The 17,772-nt window shown below is 35.8% G+C and overlaps 1 protein-coding gene across 10 annotated transcripts in view; it reads left to right on the top strand.

Annotated features, from left to right (window-relative positions):
* The window catches only part of GTDC1 (glycosyltransferase like domain containing 1), a 476,083-nt gene that overhangs the window by 442,533 nt on the left and 15,778 nt on the right, over nucleotides 1–17,772 (top strand). For all 10 annotated transcript variants that reach the window (XM_069066750.1, XM_069066753.1, XM_069066759.1 and 7 more), the window contains one exon: nucleotides 1,087–1,196. In XM_069066750.1, coding sequence (XP_068922851.1) covers nucleotides 1,087–1,196 — 110 coding nt within the window. The remainder of the gene's footprint in view (nucleotides 1–1,086; nucleotides 1,197–17,772) is intronic.

Below are 17,772 nucleotides of genomic sequence, written 5' to 3' on the forward strand. Positions count from 1 at the left end.
TTATTATACAATAAGAGAGAGTAGAAAATTCCAAATAAATTAAAAAACAAATATTTTAAAGACATCTGGTCCACATCTGTCTGAAATAAGATAATTTAAAACAGTGTAATTAAACACAAGAAATACTGTAATATTCACACCTTGGAATGTAGAAAATAACTCATTCCATTTTAATTTGATTTACTGAATTAGAGAAACTTTTACTCATTTATGTGGCCTTTAACCTCTCATTCTGTCATTACATGAAGACAGACAAGCAGCTAACATTTTTTTAAAAACATTTCCAGTGTTTTTGAGATTGCTAAGGAAGGAATTATTTGTATTCAAATGGTTTAATATAAGGTTTTGCAGAGTTTATAAGTATATGCAGACTTAAAAGGTTCTTCTTTTTTTAGTATTTAAGACCCTCCAATTAACAACTTAAAAACCCAAGGCCAGGATGGGGTAGGAGGTGGAAGAAACTCTCAATTTATTTTTGCTTCCTCCAGTGCACTAAGGAATCAGATGCCTTCTATAACTAAAATACCTATTTACAGAATTATACTTTCATACTTTTTGTTCTTTCTTTCTAAAAATGTACTTGATTGTGTTGCCTCCACAGAAGAAAATTAAGGATCAGGAAGATAAAAAGCATCTTTTTTTCTATTCCCATGTCCAGTATAGAAATGCTGATGATGATGATACCTAAAATGGCCAATTTTTTATCTCTGCCTCATCCAAAGAGATATCCACTCAGGGAAATGAAAGACATATTTAGCTTTCTCTCATTTGACCTTTAGAATTTGAAAGGATTAGAAATTTGTCCACAAAGAAAAAACAAGAAAAATCCTTAAAACTTAAGTATCACTAGGTTTTGATCATGAGTGATAGTTCTATAGAGGTTTAAAAAAACAAACAAAAAAAACCTAAACCTGACTGATGGTATAATGTAAGGTTAGAGGTCAGAGGGATAAACTCTAATGCCAGAGGCTCCTATTACCAAAAATAGACTAGTAGAAGAATTGATGCTGTAGTAAATAAAATGCTTTTTTTCTAACATGTATATACCAAGATAACACAAGGTACATTCTATGTATTTGTTTCTAGGGAACATGATAAAGATCCAGAAAGCTTTTTTAGGTCACTACTGCGACTTCAGGAGGCAGGCTTAAGTTTCCACGTATCTGTTCTTGGAGAAACCTTTACAGATGTCCCAGGTATCTCTTCTGAATCCTCTGATTTGTATTTCTATATATGTCATATGCACTTCAATTTAAGCATTAACTTTTATTGATTCCTTTTGTTAGGATAATTAAGAAGAACAAAAGATTAATATGCAGTAAAATTAAAATTCAATTAAAAACACACGTGAGCATTCCTGGGTTTAACTTGGAAGCAAGAAGTTATCTATTTTATCAAATGTATTTTTTGCAAAAATCCTTGTTGTAAATAAAATATGTAGCTCTAGGCATCTTAGCAGTTATGGGAATTGGGAATTTGTAATTGGATATAGAACCTTTCACCTCTAAGTTGCTGGTTTGAATTCTGCTCCCATCCATAATGACTGAAATGTCTTACCATCTGTTTAGTGACCTGTGTGAAAAGATTTTGCCATTTCTCTTGTAATTTGGAGTGGACAACAGTCCCTCTCACAGCTGGCACTAGTTACTGCCCTTCTATTTTGCTGATCTTAAAAATGCACTCAATAGAAGCTAATGGTAGCATTAAAGAAGTTATTTAGACCATTAAAGTAACTGGACACTTTTAGTGCTACCATCTTCAGTTTGCAGCATATTGGCAAAGTGTTTGATCTTTCATAAGCACCAGTATATATGTTCTAATTTTTATATGATTATCCAATATTCAGTTCAGGAAACATTTATCAAGCAACTGGTGTATATAGAGCATGGTGCTAGTTCTTGAGGGAGATACTAAATTAGATAAGATACGATCCTTGCCCTCATAGAGTTTATGGCCTAGTAGAGGGACATGACCAAAATAATACACAGTCAGGGTTTGAGGGAAGTACCAACAAAGCATTATCTGAAGTTTGAGGGGAAAAAGGATATGACTGACTAGAGAAAGCAGCACCGTCTGGTGTGGCGTTAGAATCAAGCTAGTAATTCAGTAGCCAAAGATGAGGAGTAAAGATATTCTGAACATAAGGAATGGCTCAAGTAAAGAAAGATAATTATGGAACCTCAAAGATCTCTGAAGAACTGAAACTGAGAAGGAAGGAAGGACACTCACTAGCTGCTTCACACAGGGCAAGGCATTATCTCTTTACCTTAGTGTTTTCATCTGTAAGACAGAGATAATGATAGCTGAACAGCTAAAGCTTTTTACCACAGAGTTGTTGGAATAATTAAATATGTAGGTAGGTAGGTAGATAGATAGATAGATAGATAGATAGATAGATAGATAGATAGATAGATAGATAGATAGATAGACAGACAGATATTTGTGTATGTGTGTATATATAAATGTATCTGCATACATACAAATATATATACATACAGACATATCTATATCTGATGACAGTAGTGATGGTGATGGTGGGTTTGAGTAGGCCATAACCTGTTATCAGAGATGACCTATGTATAAGAAGAGGACATAGAAGGCACCATCAGATAGATCGATAGTCAGAAAAGGAACTGAGCTAGTCATGTACCGAGGGAAAACAGATGGACAAGCCCAAGACAAAGTCAGTGACCATAAAATATTGGAAGACTAAAGTCTTTTAGTTTGGGTAGATCTTTTGTGGAGGATTTATGGGAATACATGTAAAGAATCATATTGAGTGAGAAAGTGAAGGATCGATTATGTTCAGCATTGTGGAAGGGAGGATTTACATCAATGATATGGATCCATTAAATATCAAAGCATTAGCATTTTAAAAACCTATTTACATTTTATTATTTTGGGACCAGCCAAACTGAGGACATATTTACACATAAATTGACAAGAAGCCATATTATGACAATCATGCTTTCTCTTTCCTACAACTGTAAACAAGTCTAAATGTGCAGAGATAACAATGGTATTTTTGCAGAGGGATTAAAAAAAACAAACAAACAACTCTCACAAAAACACAACAAATCAAGGGCCCAAATTAAAAAGATCAGACCACTTCAAGTCCTGGGTCTTAGTTATGTGTTTGCTGATGCTCTAATTAGACGAGAATTTTCTGGATTTGCTTATAACATGGGATCATGTATCTCGAGCTAGAAGAAATCTCAGGGGCCATATAGTCCAATGACCTCATTTTATAGTTGCAGAAACTGAGGCACAAAAGAATTAAATGACATACCCAAGATCACATAGGTAATAATACTGCAATGTAAGCAAAGTTAATCTGTAAGAAGTGGAATACTGGCATTTTGCACTACCTACCCATGACAGATGTGCTTTGTAAACCTTAAAATGTCATAAAAATATGTCATCATTATCATTATTATGATTAACATTGTTGTTTTGACATCTCCTTCTCCTTTTTTGTACAGTCCTTTATTTTCCAGGGGTGGATACAGAGGTCATAAGAAAAAGAAATTTACCTCTCAATTGTATTTAGGCCCTATATCATCTGAGTTTGCTGCCCCAGCTATTGACTCCAAACCAGTGATATGTTAGGTTTGCTTCATACTTTTAAAAGCCTTATTATTTCTTAATTTTTTTCTGTATAAAGTTCTTACAGCATGAAAATAGTGTAATATGGTTTCTATAGAAGCTTTCTCCTAAAGGCTTTTATAAAACATGCTTTAGGTTACTGTTGGTAGTTTATAGTCATAAGTAAAAGACTCCAGCCTTGTTACTTTATGTGAATGCCTCAAAGAGGAAAAGTGACTTACCCAAAGTCACAGTCTAAAATTTCATAGACCTAAAATTTCTTCTTCATTCCCCAAATAAGAGGGTTTCCTACCCCACCCCCATCCCTAGATTTAATTTTCTTTTTTCCAGGCCAAAAGCATAGTTTCTATTATAAGCCTATAGAGGACAAGTGCAAATAGATAGAAAATGAAGAATTTCATAAAATATGAGAACTGAAGATTAATGTAAGGTCTGACTTTTTTAATACTACATTTTCCTACCCTTTAAAAAATTAAATGATCCTAATTCAGTTATATTAACCCAATCATCCTTCATTCCTCTTCTTAACTTTTAGTTCCCCATAATACAGCACTCTCACCTCACACCCTCACATCACCCTCTGCATCAAAGGAAATATTCCCCTTTGCTAGATTCTTGTCTCAAACTATGAAATCATCATTATCACTTTTATATAGCATTTTAAAGTTGGCAAAGTGTTTTATAAATATTATCTCATTTTAACCTCACAACAACCTTGGGAGGTTGGTGCTATTATTATCCCCATTTTACAGATAAAAAATCTGAGAAAGACAGAGGTAAAGTGATTTTAGAATTGTTTGATTATAGTAGGCAGCCAACAAGCCCTGCCAGCTTGGATACCTTTTTGTAGTTTCTAGTTAGAGGCCAGTAATACCTTAAAGAATTTCCAGAGTACACATCCAGTCTCTTCATCCCCTGGTTACCTTGTCTTCGTGAAAATGAAATTTATTATTCTTCTGCCAGCATAAGTCTAGTGGGTGTTTTTTTCTGAAGTTTACACAAGCCAACACCTTTATATTCAGAGGTGCCTTTGTTTGTGGTGCTATATATATTCATAGGTAGCTAAAAAGATTTATTATTGATGGTACTTTACCTGTTCCTGCACAAAAATTTGTGAAGTCATTCTACGATATAAAATACCCATCAGACTTCATTTTTGTGTTTGAAATACAAATTCTACAGCATCCTCTTTAACAGTATTTTAGTTTTCACTGGTTCCCATGACAAGGTCACATTAGTGGCCCTTAACTGTGAACTGAAATGCTTATTTTTTTTCCCTTAAAAACAACAGCAAATGCTTAAGATCTGAAATCAATGGAATGTGTATTCCTAAGAATTTCCCACAAATGGTCATTTTAAACAAAATATCTTTTTCCTTGAGCAGCCAAAATCTTTAGCTTTTAGAGTTCTTTCCATATTTCAGACATTATAGCAGAAGGAATGCAGCTCTCAGGGCAATTGATGTCATGAAAAGTTGTTGAGAAAATAAAAACTTGAGCTAATATTTCTGCAGAAAGAAAGCATTCTGGTGCATCGTTAATTTTAGGTTAAGAACAGTATTTGGGCAACTCCTGGTTTCTATTTACTGTCACATAAGTAATCATTGCTGTCATAATTATATCTTCCCATTTTGTAAGGTCTGAAGCAACAGTTTTATAACTCTTTACAGCTTGTCCCCCAACCTTATCCCCCAGATTTTCAAGGCAGTCTCCTTGTGATAGGATTCATCATCAGTCTAGCTAGCCATATGCTTTAAAGAGCCATGGTTAGAGGAAGATTTATAAGAGTCTGAAGACATTTTATCATTGGAATATTTTGTTATTGACTCTTAAAAATGGGAAATGGCTAAAAGAACAGACATCGACACAGACTTGAATTTCCTAAGGAAATTATAAATCAGTCACCGAAAAGAGGACACCAGAAGAACTTTAAAACTGCATTAGTCAGCAAATGCTCGTCCTCCTTGCCTGAGAGCTGTGACAGCCAAAATTTTAAAACATTAACTCTTTTGAAAATATTTTGGAAGAGAATGGTGGAGGATTATGAACAAAATTGCCTCATAAAACATGTTTTTTTTTACATAGGTAAAAACAAGTATACAGAAAATTTAGTGAAAGACCCAGTTAAGAGAATTCATCTTAAAAGAATTTTAAGGATTAAATTGAATGAGGACCACAGACAGATGAAATATGGGAAAGACCTATCAAATCTCTGAAAAAAAATAAAACAAAATTTTTTTTCCATCAAAATGAGAGCCACCACATTTGGATTCTTAACACTGTAATCCCTGATGTGCTTGCACAGTGAATTAGTAATGGCATTAAAGGAAACAAGATGGGAAGAACCACTAAAATAGACCAGGTATACTCAGAGGAAGTTCATGCTGGAGGCAACACAATTTTGAGGGTCTTGAGGGAACAATTCTCAAGGTATCTAAAAGAAGGAAGGACACCAAAGGCTTGGGAAAAAAAATCTTGGACCTTATTATTACTGAAAAAAGGTAATTGAAAGAATAGCAATAACTACTGACCTATATACCTACTTTCCCATCTTTATAAAAATTTTGTGAAAATAATCTGAATGTTATTCAAGGGGTGTAAAAGGGAATTGCTAGGTTTTTACAAATAATAATCTGCAGCAGATCACATCTTTACAGTCATAATTGCCTAAAAGTGACAAAGAAGATGATTCCACTGCATATTATTTGTTGAATTTTTTAAAAAAGACTTAAGTAAACTAAAATGCTTCCTTAAAGTTTCTCCTCCATTATCTATAGACATATAGCATTACTGTAAAAAAATATTGATGTTTTTAAAACAGCATCTGTTTGGGAGTAGAAAATTAGGGTTCTTAAAAGCACTGCACAACTTCTCAAAAGCAGCCCTATATCTTCAGGCCAATTTTAGGTTCAGTTCATTGTCCATCTGTATTGCTGCCCAAGATATATGTACTAATGGATCCTTTTTTAATGAGTTTTCCATTCAACTAGCTATCATAATCTGGACATAGGCATTCTTCACTCACTTGATTTTTCCTGTGTTCCTAGTTAGACTCTACTTTTTGGGGTGATTATACATCTTTTTTTTAAAGCAGTTGGGGTTAAGTAACTTGTTCAAGGTTACACGGCCAGTTATTTCTGGATGTGGTGCTAAGTATCGGAGCCCGGATTTGATTCCCAGGTCATCCTGACACTAGAGCCAGTGCTCTTACTCACTGAGCCACCTGGCCACCCCAGTGATTATACATCTTAACTAGGCATTCTACAGTATTCCAGGATTTTATGTATTTATTGCTCAGTGACATCTTCAAATAGGAAGAATCAGAGGACCTTACCTTCTATAGAGAATCCCTCTAGTATTTTGACTCTGTACTGGACAAACTCAAACATGATGGTAAACATATGTGGTAAACATGTATCTTTCTGTTTTATGCCACACTTGATAATAATGATCAAGAAGCATTTGGACAGGGGCCGACTAGGTGGCGTAGTGAACAGAGCACTGGCCTGGAGTCAGGAGGACCCGAGTTCAAATCTGCCCTCAGACACTTGACACACTTAACTAGCCATGTGACTTTGAGCAAGTCACTTAACCCCAATTATCCTCAAAAAAAAAAAAAAAGAAGCAATTGGACAAGGTTTCCCTGTTGGTACGTTTCTCAGAGAATCTTGCATCATTTTGATTTATGCAAAAGACACCTTGTAAGAGTAGAGCCTTGAAAGCAACACATTTTGCTCCATTAAATGCTTTTTTGTAATCAACAAGCAGTAAACATTGAGCTCTTTTTCTGTGTCTTGTGCTCAGTTGTGCAATTGTAAAAAAAATAATGTTTTGCTGTGAAACTACAGAATACTATTTGCAAAGACCTAGCTACTAATTTTTCATATGTTTTTCAAAGATTTTATTGATGTCTGTGTGTAAAAATGGGAAATTACTCATTTATTCATTGGTCACCAATATTTTTCTTGGTCACCTTTTTTACAACAATAAGATATAAGATATTTTCTTTCTCAGACTTTGACAACCTCTTTATAAGTTACCTTGATAATTAATGCTTCAAAAACTTTCAAAACTATGTGTCTTTATTCCAGATTTCATTTGCTTCTACTTGGTCTGATCCAGTTTCTCTTTTCATCCTTATTTTCTTTAGTGCTGTTTCTACTCCTTTATACAGTACTAAAATATTTTTATATTAGAGGTCTAAATGTGGTGGTTTCACTATCACTTAAAAGTGCTAGTTATAAAAACCTGACAGCTCATTTACATTTTTTCATTTGTTGTCTTCTATGTAACTATGCTTCTTGCAATGCTGCCTTGGTTTGGCTATCTTAAGGATAATTCACATTAAGCATATCTATTAACCTTCTGGTCTTTTCCAGGTAAGCAAACAGCTATCTATTTAGAAAAAAAATTTTTTTTTTTGCTTTTTTTTTGGAGGAAAAGCAGGGCAATTGGGGTTACGTGACTTGCCCAAGGTCACATGGCTAGTAAGTGTTAAGTGTCTGAGGCCAGATTTGAACTCAGGTCCTCCTAACTCCAAGGCTGGTGCTCTATTCACTGTGCCATCTAGCCACCCCATAAACAGCTATCTAGCCATAGCACTCCCACCTTCTACATATAGCAATGATGTTTAAACCCATGTACTTTTAAAAATATTTTCTAATGGTTTCGATATTTTTTTCAAAGGTTCTGCCCAATATTTTCTCAGGGTGTATTTTTTTTAATCTTGATGTCATTTACTGTTAGTTATCCCTCCCAGCTTTGGGTTGTCTAATATTTTAATAAGCATGCTGTCTTCATTTTTATCCAAATAATTGATTGACAGAGACAAGCATGGGTATCTGGGATGTTCTCCTCACTAGAGGCCTTCTTCCAAGTTGACATGAAACTGTTGGTGAATACTTTTGGGGTCTGACCCTTCAATCTTTTCTGAATCCATCTTCCTGTCCAGCTCATATCTCTCCCATTATTTCCACAATAATAGCTTGAAAGACTCAGTCAATACTTTGCTAAAATCTAGGTTCTATATTTTCCTGATTTCCCAACATAGTTACCCAAGAAAAAAGAAAAAGAAAATGTATAAAGTTTGACATAATTTGGTTTTAATGAAACTACCCTGCTTCCTTTCCTAGTTGTTTATTCACCTTGTCTTTAATGATACATTTTAGAATTTCACCAGCATTAGAAATAAGATTCACTGACCTGTAGTTTGCAGAATTCACTTTCTTCCTTTTAAAGAAAATGCATACTGACCTTTCTTTAAACGTCTTTCACTCTTTACATTCTTTCAAAGATCATGGACAGAAACCACTAATTAAACTTCATTTCTTTCATTAACAAAAATGTATTTTCTCTCCTTCCTGCTACCCACATTCCTTGAAAAAAGAAAAGGAAAAGAACTCTATTGGAGCAAATATGCACAGTCAAGAAATCAAATCCACTGAATTGTCCACTTCCAAAATATATGCCTCATTCTGTACATTTTGCCCCTCACCTCTCTGTCAGGAAGCAGATAACATGCTTTATCATCAGTCCACTAGAATTGTGGTTGATCATTGTTCAGAGTTCTTATGTCTTTCACAGTTGTTAACAATGTTGTTATTGTATAAATTGTTCTTCTGGTTCTGCTTATTTTGCTCTATATTAGTTCATATGAGTTTTTCTAGGTTCTTCACAAATTATCCCTGTCATCATTTCTTACAGCACAATAGTATTCCATTAAATTGATATACCATAATTTTTTCTGTCATTCCCAAATTGATGAGGGCTTCCTTGGTTTTCAGTTCTCTGCCACTACAAAAAGAGCTGCAATGTAAACTTTTTGTACATATGAATCTTTTCTCTCTTTCTTTAACATTTTTAATGTTAAAGTAGCAGTGTCTCTCAACAGTTTAGTCATTTGTAGGGCATAGTTCCAGAATGCTTTCTAGAATGGCTAGACCAGTTCACAGCTCCACCAACAGTGCATCACACGTGCCTTCTTTCCTACAACCCTTCTAACATTTGTCATTTTCTTTTGTTGTCAACTTTGACAATCTGATAATACCTGACACTTTTCCCCCAGTATCTTTGGATGTATTTCATCTGGGCATGATGATGTGAAAACTTTAAGGCAGATTGGGGCTCTCTTACTATTTCCATTCTTATTTGTAATATCAGATAATACCCATTTTTATTGTCTTTTCTAATCCATAGATTTTTCTCCTTAGCATAGGAAAAAAACATGTGAAATAAGAATCGGTCATTTCATTCATTATCATGTCTTTTATATTGGAAACAGAGAGACCAATATTATGGATCCTTTCTTGATAAAAGAGGTTTTGTAAATTTTTCCATCTATTTTACTTTGGGAGCTTAATCTATCAACAATAAGCATTTACTAAATACCTATTATAGACCTGGCACTGTTTAAGGGGCTGATCATATGAAAATTTCAGAATCTTGCTTAGATTTTTGATCAGGTCATGCCACTCTCTCCTAGTTCTCCTACTTTTATGGCCACCTCTTCTTGGTTTCACTTGCTAGTTGTGCCAGTTCTTCCACCCCTTTGCCCCTCAGTATGGACATCTCACCCAAAGCCCTTTTCATTCTCCGTCATATGCTTTCTCCCTTACTGACCTTATCTACTCATATGGCTTCAGCTATTACTTCTATGCACATAACTTCTGACTCTGTATCTCTGGCTTCATCCTCTCCTCAGAATGCTCGTCAAATATTTCCAGCTGCTTCCTGAACATCTCCCACTTGGATATAGCACCAAAACTCAGTTTGTGCAAAATGTAATTAATCTTTCTCCCAAACCTTACCATACTCATTATTTATTTTGGTTTCTGGTTCCACAGTTGTCATTCATTCAGACTCTAAACCTTATAATTAACTTTGATTCTTCCTTCTGTCCTATCCAGCACATTTACTCAATTATTAAATTCAGCTGATTTTACTATGACAGTATGTTTTGAATCTATCTTCTTTCAGACCTGCATTTTTTCATTGAGCTAGTGATACTTTCTTCCTACTCAAAGTCTCTATATCATCTCCCAGTCCCATTCTCTCCTGCCACTGTTTTATCTCTCTTGGTAATTTTTAACTTGAATTAGATTTATATTGTTTCTTATCCATTTACTAGACGGCTAGGTGGTACAGTGGAGAGAACTCTAGACTTGAATTCAGGAAGCCCAGAGTTTGAATCCTACCTCAGACATTTATTAGCTTTGATACCCTGGACAAGTTATTTATCCTCTGTCTCAGTTTTTTTTTGAGGGGGGAAGGCAATGCAGTTGGGGTTAAGTGACTTGCCCAAGGTCACACAGCTAGTAAGTGTGTCACGTGTCTGAGGCTGGATTGGAACTCAGGTCCTCCTGACTCCAGAGTCAGTGTTCTATTCACTACACCACCTAGCTGCCCCTGCCTCCGTTGTTAAATGTCAATAATAATAGCACCTCCTTCCTGTGGTTGTTGTGAGAACAAAATAAGCTATTTATAAAGTGCTTTGTAAAGCAACAACCACAATATGATGATGATCATGTTGATAACTAGCATTTATATAGTACTTACTGTGTGTCAGACACTGTGCTAAGTGCTTTACAAATATTACCTCATTTGATCCTCACAACAAAACTAGGAAGTAGGTGCTGTTATTATCCCCATTTTACAGATGAGGAAATTGAGGCAATAGAGGTTAAATGATTTGCTCAGGGTCACACAGCTAGTAAGTGTCTGAGGCTGGATTTGAACTCTAGTCTTCCTGACTACAGACCCAGTGCTCTATCCACTGTGCTGTATGGAGATAACTATCATTGTTTTTATTATCATTATTATTACTAGACATTAAGCTTCTTGAAGTCAAGGAGCTTGTTTGTACTGTCTCTGCTCTGAATCTAGAGTAGGGAATATGAATTTAAAAGGGAAGGTAAAGTTGGTCCTCCATTTTCTCTTTTATTTTTAACCCTAAAGGCAGGGACAGAACCTATTTATTCTTTTTGCTGCATATTTTTAAAGTTCCTGATGTGTACTAGTTCCTTCACCCTCCTTGTCACAGAATCTAAGAGCCTGTAATGGACTTTTTAGCAATTCTTTCCATGACGTCCCCAGCAAGTGGCTTTCCAGGTCTCTTGGACGACCTCCATTGTCTTCATTAACGGCCTCACCTCATTTTCCACACAGTGTCTAAGATATATTAATCATTCAATCAACAAGTATTTGTTAACTACTTATTATGTGCTAGGTACCAGGGATATATAGAGACAAAAATAAAAGAGAGTCCCTGCCCTCAAAGAGCTTATATTTCTTGGAGGGAAACCATTTGTACACACAGAAGTAAACACAAATATACACAAAGTAAATACAAGCTGATTGTGAACTGAAGGTACTAGCAGGATCAGGAAAGACCGCCTGAAGAAAGCCAGGTATTCTCAGAGCAGTGTGGGGAAGGAGTGCCTTCTCGACAGGGAGCACAGCCTCTGCAAAGCCGTGGAAACCAACCTGGGATGTATGGCATCCCATGCATATGCCATCATTTGTTCAGCCATTCTCTGGTTGATGAATGCTCCCTCAGTTTCCATTTCTTTACTATTACAAGAAGAGACGCTGTTAGAATTTTTGTATATATGAGCCCTTTTCTTCTTTATTTCATCTCTCTGGCATGTAGACCTGGTAGTAGAATTACTGGGTCAAAACAGAATAATGCCATTTCAGTTAAGAGTGTACCATCCCACTACATTTTAGTGCTACCTATGAGGTCAAATTTGCCTCCTTCTATTAGTGTCTCTGGTTTACCAGTTATCATCCATACCTGTGCATATGTAGACCATATACTCATAAGTATACATGGTGAATAGTGAACTAGAATGGAGGTAAATTTGACTTCACAGATAGCACTAAAATTATGTGTGTATACATCTATGTATATATGTAACATACATGCACATGTGGGCATATGCATGTATGTAAGTATACACCTATGTATGGGTATACATACTAATATATGCAAATCTTTATTCACAAACTTCTCTTGAAAGAGATTGTTGGATTTATGTGGGGGCAGATTTCTCCTTTCCTTTCCCATTTCAGTTTAAAGTCTTCTTGACTAGGTTTTCAAGATTCCATACCTCCCACCCCCGTGTGTGTGTGTGTGTGTGTGTGTGTGTACATATATGTGTATATTTTTTAACCAAACTTGGTTACACAAACTTCATCCCATGCCAAAAACCCATCACTATTTTTAGAAATCTAGACCCAGAAATTGAAATACTGTCTTTGGATACTGTCTTAGATCGATCTCCACTTCCTAAACCTGCCTTTCTCAACCTAATCTGCTATCATCAGTAACAATGACTACCACCTATGTCCCTAAAGTCTTAGTTTTTCATATGGGATTTCATAATCCTTAGCAACGTTTCTTTCTGGTAATATCATTCCTCTCTAGATGCATCTGCCAAAATGAGTTGTGGTTGTCAAGTCCCAGGAGGCTTGTTGTCACATTCAACTTCGTGACCTGGGAAGACACTTGACTTTGCTGTTGTTAACATCCAAACAGAAAAATAACTAGCTCCATACCCCCTCATCACCAGCCACCATTGTGCTTCTCTTCTTCCTCTGCCCATTACTGGGTGACTTCTCATCTGTTGACACCATTCTCTGGAGCACAAGCAGCAGTTTCCTCTCCCCTCTTTTGGAAGGGCTTCATATGATCTTTCTTCTTTCCTTCTTATTCTTCTACCCTTAAAGCTTCTGACACAAGTGACAGTTCTTATAATTGTGCATCTATTAGATCTCCCCTGACCTTCTACCATAGCTTTGAGATCCACTGCCCACTCTGTTTTTCTGCCTCTATTTTATAATAGAGGTATATCTTTTGCACCAAGCATTTCCTCCAACACTGGATAAATTAGATAGCTTTTCTCAAAAGTTTATCAGATTGTTAATTAGGGGCCCACATTACAATAAAGTAGAAGTAAAACAAATTTTCCCTAAGTAGCTAAGATGATATGACTCTTTCCCCAAACCAATGCCAGATTAGGAAAGTGGAAACAAAACAAAACAAGGCAGCCTGACATAGACAGAGGAGGAAGATCTGGGCTCAGGTGCCCTCTCTGGCAGATGCTAACTATATGACTCTGGACAGTTGACTTTAGTGTCTCAGTGCCCTGTACAACTCTCTGAAATTATAAGCATAGTAATTATAGCAGGTGCTAATTTGTTTTGGTAAAGGGAGTCTCCTCCTGGGATGTTCTCTACACCAGAGTTGTCAAACACACAGTCTGTAGGCCCCATGTGGTCATAACACTTAAGTACTGCAGGAACCAGATTAAAATATAATTGGGAAATATATATCAAAATAAATACAAATACAATAAAACTTAGATAATATTAATATGTGGGGTTTTTAAAGTCAATATGAGGCATAAGAATGCTTCTGTTCTGTTCTGGCCCCCATTTCTGTTTGAGTTTGACACCACTGCCCTACACCAATTAAGTCAGAGGTCACGTTCAAAAAACACCCCCACTCCTAGACTCTATCTGATCTGCTCCTTTAGGAGTCAAGTTTGGTCTGTGGCCAGCAATTCCACTATGAACAGTTAGTGTTCTCCTTGTAAAACAGTATGTTCTCCATGGATGATACTACACTTGAACAGGTGGCAAAAGACTTCCTAGAATTATAGAAGACAGACTTTGTAAGTATTTATTGAAGACTCAGCTTTGAAGGATAAAACTCATCCCTTAAGAAGTTTTCACTCTAACCATTTTGTCCCAACCAAATAGCTCTGATTGCTGGCATATTTAGTTTTATATTTGTGGGAGGAGACTGAAGAGGAGGAAAAGAACTTGGTGCTCTTCTCCCATTCTCCCTTGCAGTGAGGAGAAGAGAAAGCTTTCCCTCCAACCCTTGCACTCTCCCCTCAAGTATGAAGGCCACACTGCATTCTTTATATACACTGGTGCTACATGGTACTGCCAGAAATGCTATCTGCAGATCCCAACAGAATTCTCTTTGTCCATCCATACTTGCTTTTTAAAAAAATTATTTTATTTTTAATTTATGTAATAAAACAAACATTTCCACAACATAGCACAATCAAAAAGATGATTGATCATAAAACTGCAAATCTATTATGCACAACTTTGCTAGTCCTTTAAAATATACAACAAAATTATATAACTTTCTTTTTTTTTCCTTCCCACATCTTCCCCCCCAGATGGGTGTGTGTATACATAGATACACATATACATGTATGTGCACATATATGTAGTATATATATATACACCTATATATGTAAAATTATTCTATATATACTTTTCTTTTCATCAATTCTTTCTCTTGATGCAGATAGTGTCCTTCTTCATATGTCATTAACATATTTACAGATATATATACACACACATATAAATATAGCATACAATACTTGCTTTTAAAGCAAATTCCAGGTTCCTTTGGCATTTTTTTTTGGTGGCTCTTGGACTAAGTACTATGGAAAAGTACCTATTTACAAGCCTGAGACCCAAATCATATAATATAATGAGATCTAGGTATCATTGGAAGAGACTTCTGATGGTATTCAATCAAGCTCCTTCATTTTATAGATGAGGAAACTGAGATCCAGGGAGATTAACAAATCAACCTATAAGCATGTTCTGGGGATCAAGCATACTCATACGAAGAAGGAACAAATCCCTACTTCAGAGATCTCATGTTCTAAAGAGAGATATCAAATACATATATAAGTATATACAAAATCACTATTAAAAAAAGAGAAATGCAAACAAGTACAAGGTAGTTTGGGAGGGAAGGAGCTAATAGCTGGGAAGATCAGCTTCATTTAGAGAGAGGATTTCTCTGAGGAAGGAGCATGAGGCATGACCCATTACAAATGCACAGAGATGAGAGATGGTGGCACATGGGAAAGGAAGATATGGCTACTTTGGCTAGATCACAGATTATGTGCATAAGAGAGTAAGATACTGTGAAAATGGAAAGGTACATTAGGGCCTATTGTGAAAGGCTCTGAAAACCAAAAAGAAATGTACATTTTATCTTAAGGGCAGTGCATGTACAGGTACTAAGCATCAGAGCAGGGGGTTTTAAACCCATGTCTTCCGACCACAAAAACAATATTCACCCATTTCTCTTATTAACTCACTCTCTTAGTTTGAGGTCCCTCATCTACAAAATGGTGATACTCATACCTTATAAGGTTGTTCTTAGGCTCAGATGAAATATCGTATGTAAAATTGGTGGTGGTTGTGCCTTGTTCTCGAAGAGGACCAAAATGACATCACTATGTCGGGGTCAAGATACAGTGTGGATCAGACCAGGGCAAGTTTGGAAGGCTCTACCAAAGGTCAGGCATAGATAGTCCATATAAATACTTGCAATGGAGATGTCTCTAAATTTTCACATCTTATATTTCTTTTCAGCTACTGCAATTCTGAATGTATGTAAAGTACTTTGCAAAGGACAATATAAATGTCAGTTGTGGCTGTTATAGCCCTGTCTACCTTGTTCCCTGATATTCTACAGAAATTCTGAAATGCTGCTATTTGCATTTGAGTCTATAGCTTTTCAGAGGCCTGCTCTGCTTGCACCAGCCCTGTTAACTTGCTATTCAGAAGATGTTTTGTTATTTTGCTATCATCCACCCTCCACACAAATGATGCTCAATAGTGCTGCTCCATAATAAGCATGGTTTTGATGCAAGATTGCCTTCTCTACCACTCTCATATTTTGGAACAGCAAAACAATATTAACTTGATTCAACTCACTACTGAAAGGAACTTTTCAGCAATTTATCTTACTTATTAAATGTAATTAGAAGACAGTTATCATGGTACCATGGAAAGAGCACTAGATTTTAGAGTCAGGAGGACCTAGGTTCAAATTCTGCCCTGGAAGAAATCACTTAAACTCCATGGGCTTCAGTTTCCTCATTGTACTAGGTAACTGTAGAGTCCCTGCCAGCTCTAAAGTCTGTGATGGTTTTTAGGAATAATTTTAGTTGGAAAATTTAGTCTAGATAATAAATCTGGGGATAATTTGTCAGAAAATTTAGTCTAAATATTAAATCTGTAAATAATAAAAAATAATATTTCAGCAGAAGGAATATGAAGAATTCTACTTGGATTTTAAATTTCAATTTTATCATTTTTCCTAATTAACAAGCCTTTATTTTCTCTCCCTTCCACTCTTTCCTAACCCCCCTTTACAATTGAACAATTTACTTCCTAAAATTATTTTTTAAAGGAAAAAATAAAACTTATAACAAATAAAACATTTTTATACATGACCAGTATAGGAATTTCTTTAACTTGACTATACTTATTTATTATGAGAATTCCACTTGTAATGACCAACCTTAAGTTTCCTTTCAAGATGATCTCCTCTTTACCATTTGTCCTTAAGTCGTTTGTAGGCTTTATGATTTAGCAATTCTGTGATGTCTGGGGCCAGCCTTAGGCATGAAATGATCAAATTATACCTATATCTCTGTGATATAATCTGATGGGCCATAGTGCCTAAAATTCTGTCATTAGAGATTGATTCCTTTGAGTCATTAAGTTTTATCAGTCTCCAAAGTTCCTCTTTTTGAATACAAATATCCCTCTGAGACATATCAGCTACAGTCTCAGTTAGGTTGACACTTAGCTGAGAGTAAACCCCTTTGGGAGTAGGTTACAAGGTCATAGCCTGGGGAAAGATTGTTAGTAAGAGAGGGTAACAGAGATTCTGAGAGGAGCAGTGGAGAGGGTTCCGAAGACCAAAATCTGCTTTTCATTTTGTCTAGTTGCCTTCTCTACAAGTTCCTCCAGAAAATTTTCATGGTTTTAAAAAAAAGGAATTATCAGTTGCACTGAGAAAATCTGTCATTAGTGCAACTGATATACATGTATGTATGTGTGTATGGATGTATGTATGTGTAAAAGTGTACGTCATGTTGGAATCAGAACACTGAGTTTAGAATCTTGGCTCTATCTTGTTGCCTTGGATAAGGTATTTAACTCCTTCTGGGATTCAGTTTCCTCACTTGTAAAATGAGGGGCTTGGTATAGGTGATCATTAAACCTGCTTCTTTGGTGTTCTGATAAAGAGCATCCAATCCCTGTATCTTTGTACAGGCTGTCTTCTGTGATTAAAATCATTTGCCATCTTGTCCCAGCCTTTCGGAATTGAAGC

This window comes from Petaurus breviceps, unplaced genomic scaffold (assembly GCF_028583685.1).
Source record: "Petaurus breviceps papuanus isolate PSGF00001 unplaced genomic scaffold, PetGlider_PUasm1.0 90723, whole genome shotgun sequence".
In the NCBI taxonomy this organism is placed as follows: domain Eukaryota; kingdom Metazoa; phylum Chordata; class Mammalia; order Diprotodontia; family Petauridae; genus Petaurus; species Petaurus breviceps.